The following is a 2,494-nucleotide window of genomic DNA, read 5'->3' as shown; positions in this document are numbered from 1 at the left end:
CCACACATAGGAGAACCGTCGGGCGAAGAGGTCGTCGGTGTTGGCGCGGATCTCAAAGAAGCGGTAGATGTTAGGGTTTTCCGAGAGGAGCTTGTCCTTGAGGCGGGAGAGAGAGGGCTGGGTTGAGAGTGAAGGGTTTTCCAGGTGCTAGAAGAGCTGAGGCGGGAGGAGCTGGACCTTGAGAGGGTTTTCTAGGTACGAAGATTTCGAATTTCTCGAGGATGACGATGTCGCCGTTATTGAGGGCTTCGATTTCATGGCGTCCAAGATCGACAATGTGAAGGCCAAGATCAAAGATAAGGAGGGCATCCCGCCGGACCAACAGCGGCTCAGCTTCGCCGAGAAGCAGCTTGAGGACGGTCGGACCCTTGTCGACTACAACATTCAGAAGGAATCGACGCTCCACCTGGTTGCCGAAGAAGACGATGAACAATGCTCCACCTGGTTCCCGAAGAAGACGATGAACAGTTTCAACCTCGAGAAGATGTGGGGCAAAATTGAAAATTTTTAAAAATTTGGGTAATTTTTTGCAAACTAAAAAATTTGTGGATCATTTTGGGGGAATGTCTCCAAGACAACAAGTCAGCGATCAGTGTTGTTTTTGCTATATGTGTGTGTGTACTAGGGGTGTGCACAGATACCGGGTATATCCGGAACCGGTCGGAACCTACCCGTTAAGGTAGGGTTCGAGATCAAAATAAGGAACCGGTGAAATCCAATTCCGGTTTCGGTTCCAACCTACAGGATACCCAAAATTGGAACCGGAACCGGTACCCTGAACCGGAAGATAATTACAAAAAGAAAAAAGAAAAAAAGAAAGGTAAAGTTAGTCTGTAACACTAATAGAGTCGGGAAGAAGACACAAGACAAGAAGGAAGAGGAACCCTAAATTGCAAATCGTCTCCGACTCCAGCTCCTCTCGTCTCCGACTCTCTACTCCAGCTCTCTTTCCCGCTGAGCTTCTATTCTGCCTCCTCTCCGTCACTCTCGACTCCGACTCTCGACTCCGGCTCCTCTCCGTCGCTCTTGTCTCCAACTCTCCTTCAAGCTCCTTTTCCCAGTAAGATTCTCCTCTGGACTCCTCTGCTCACCCAGTTGTATTAATCGCCTCTGTTAGTCTCATCTCCTCTCCTATTTTATTTGAATTCTCTTCTCAATGAAATGATTATTCTCTCTCTGCTGCGGAAGAAAGGGTGAAGGTTTCATGGCCACCATTGGCTCCGGAGGCACTTGTACAATTATTTGAGTTTGAATACTTCCAAGATGACCTGATTATTGTTCTCCTAAACACGGTACTCATGCAACAAACTTATATGTGATCAGTTTCCAATATATTATTAAAAACAATCCAACCTTACCATGATTTCTTCTTAGATCAATGAATCAGAGAGCATTGATAGAAGTACTCAGGGTTACAGAAGAGATATGATACCACAAGCAAAAGATGTTGTGAGGATTGGTTCTGTCGGAGGATTTGCATTGCAAAAGGTGAATTCGGGTAGAAGTTACTTCGGGTGAATTTTACAAACCTCTAAGATAATTTCCGGCAATCTTGAATACTGTGATGTGTTTGAGCTTTATCATAAAATCAAGGTTGTTAAGATTTTACTCTTTAGGCAAGTTTATAGCAATTCCAGAGCCACAAATCTTTTATGTAAAACCATCTTACCTTGGTCCGACTCTTGACAACTGACGAGTGTCGAATGAGATCTTGATGTAATTTTAGGCTATGGTTGGTTACATAGAAACGGCTTCTCTCATTTAGTCATGTTGCTTTACTTTAACTGTCCATTAATTTTTGCTACATGAAACAGTGGAATCGCATTTGGAGGAGTGGATTTACTGCTTTATTCGTTTTAGTATTCATGTGCCGAGAAGATGGATCTTGAAATGGCTTTTTCACTTCTATAGGACAATAGCAAACGTGGATTTGAAGCTGGACTTCGTTCCTCCTTCCCTAATAAACTTCATTTTGAGGCGGCTCATCGGGAGTGGATTTCGACTCTATCAGAAGGTTTTCTATGAGAAGTCTAATTCTGCTTTGGAAATTGATTAGTTTAATGATAAAATGAATGTTTCCTTTTGCCCCCTCTTCCTCACACTTTCTCTAATTCAGTTTCCTGTAACAACTGATCCCATGGCCTTATGAGCCTATTGTCTTGACTTCACCGAGTAGCGAATGAATTATTGAACCCACTCATCGCCCTACTAACTGTGTTTGAGCGTAACGTTTTGATGTCGGGGGGACAAAAAAATTTACAGATTCCAACAAGGTACCCGGATCCAGTGGTATAATACAGGTTCCGGATAGATTCCGGTTCCAGGATTCAACAGGGTAGGGTCCGGTTCCAAAATCTTGGAACTGATCCCTTACAGAATAGAATCTGAGTATCGTGAAAAAAATAGGATATATTACGCTGGCATGAAGATATCTAGCTGCTGGCATGAAGATATTTAGCTATCAGGATAAGTTAAGTTACAATACAAACCTCAT

The 2,494-nt window shown here is 43.3% G+C and overlaps 1 protein-coding gene across 1 annotated transcript; it reads left to right on the top strand.

Moving 5' to 3' along the window:
* The first annotated feature begins 256 nt into the window (after positions 1–256).
* Positions 257–2,196, top strand: LOC116214401. Its single transcript, XM_031549810.1, has 6 exons — positions 257–486; positions 626–644; positions 831–1,060; positions 1,193–1,292; positions 1,375–1,488; positions 1,912–2,196. The coding sequence occupies exons 1-6, from the start codon at positions 257–259 to the stop codon at positions 2,023–2,025; spliced, it is 807 nt and encodes a 268-aa protein (XP_031405670.1). The 3' UTR covers positions 2,026–2,196.
* The last annotated feature ends 298 nt before the right edge of the window (positions 2,197–2,494 follow it).

This window comes from Punica granatum, chromosome 7 (genome assembly GCF_007655135.1).
Source record: "Punica granatum isolate Tunisia-2019 chromosome 7, ASM765513v2, whole genome shotgun sequence".
NCBI lineage: Eukaryota > Viridiplantae > Streptophyta > Magnoliopsida > Myrtales > Lythraceae > Punica > Punica granatum.
Note: the sequence above shows the minus strand (reverse complement) of the source record. Positions and strands in the feature narration are given on the sequence as shown.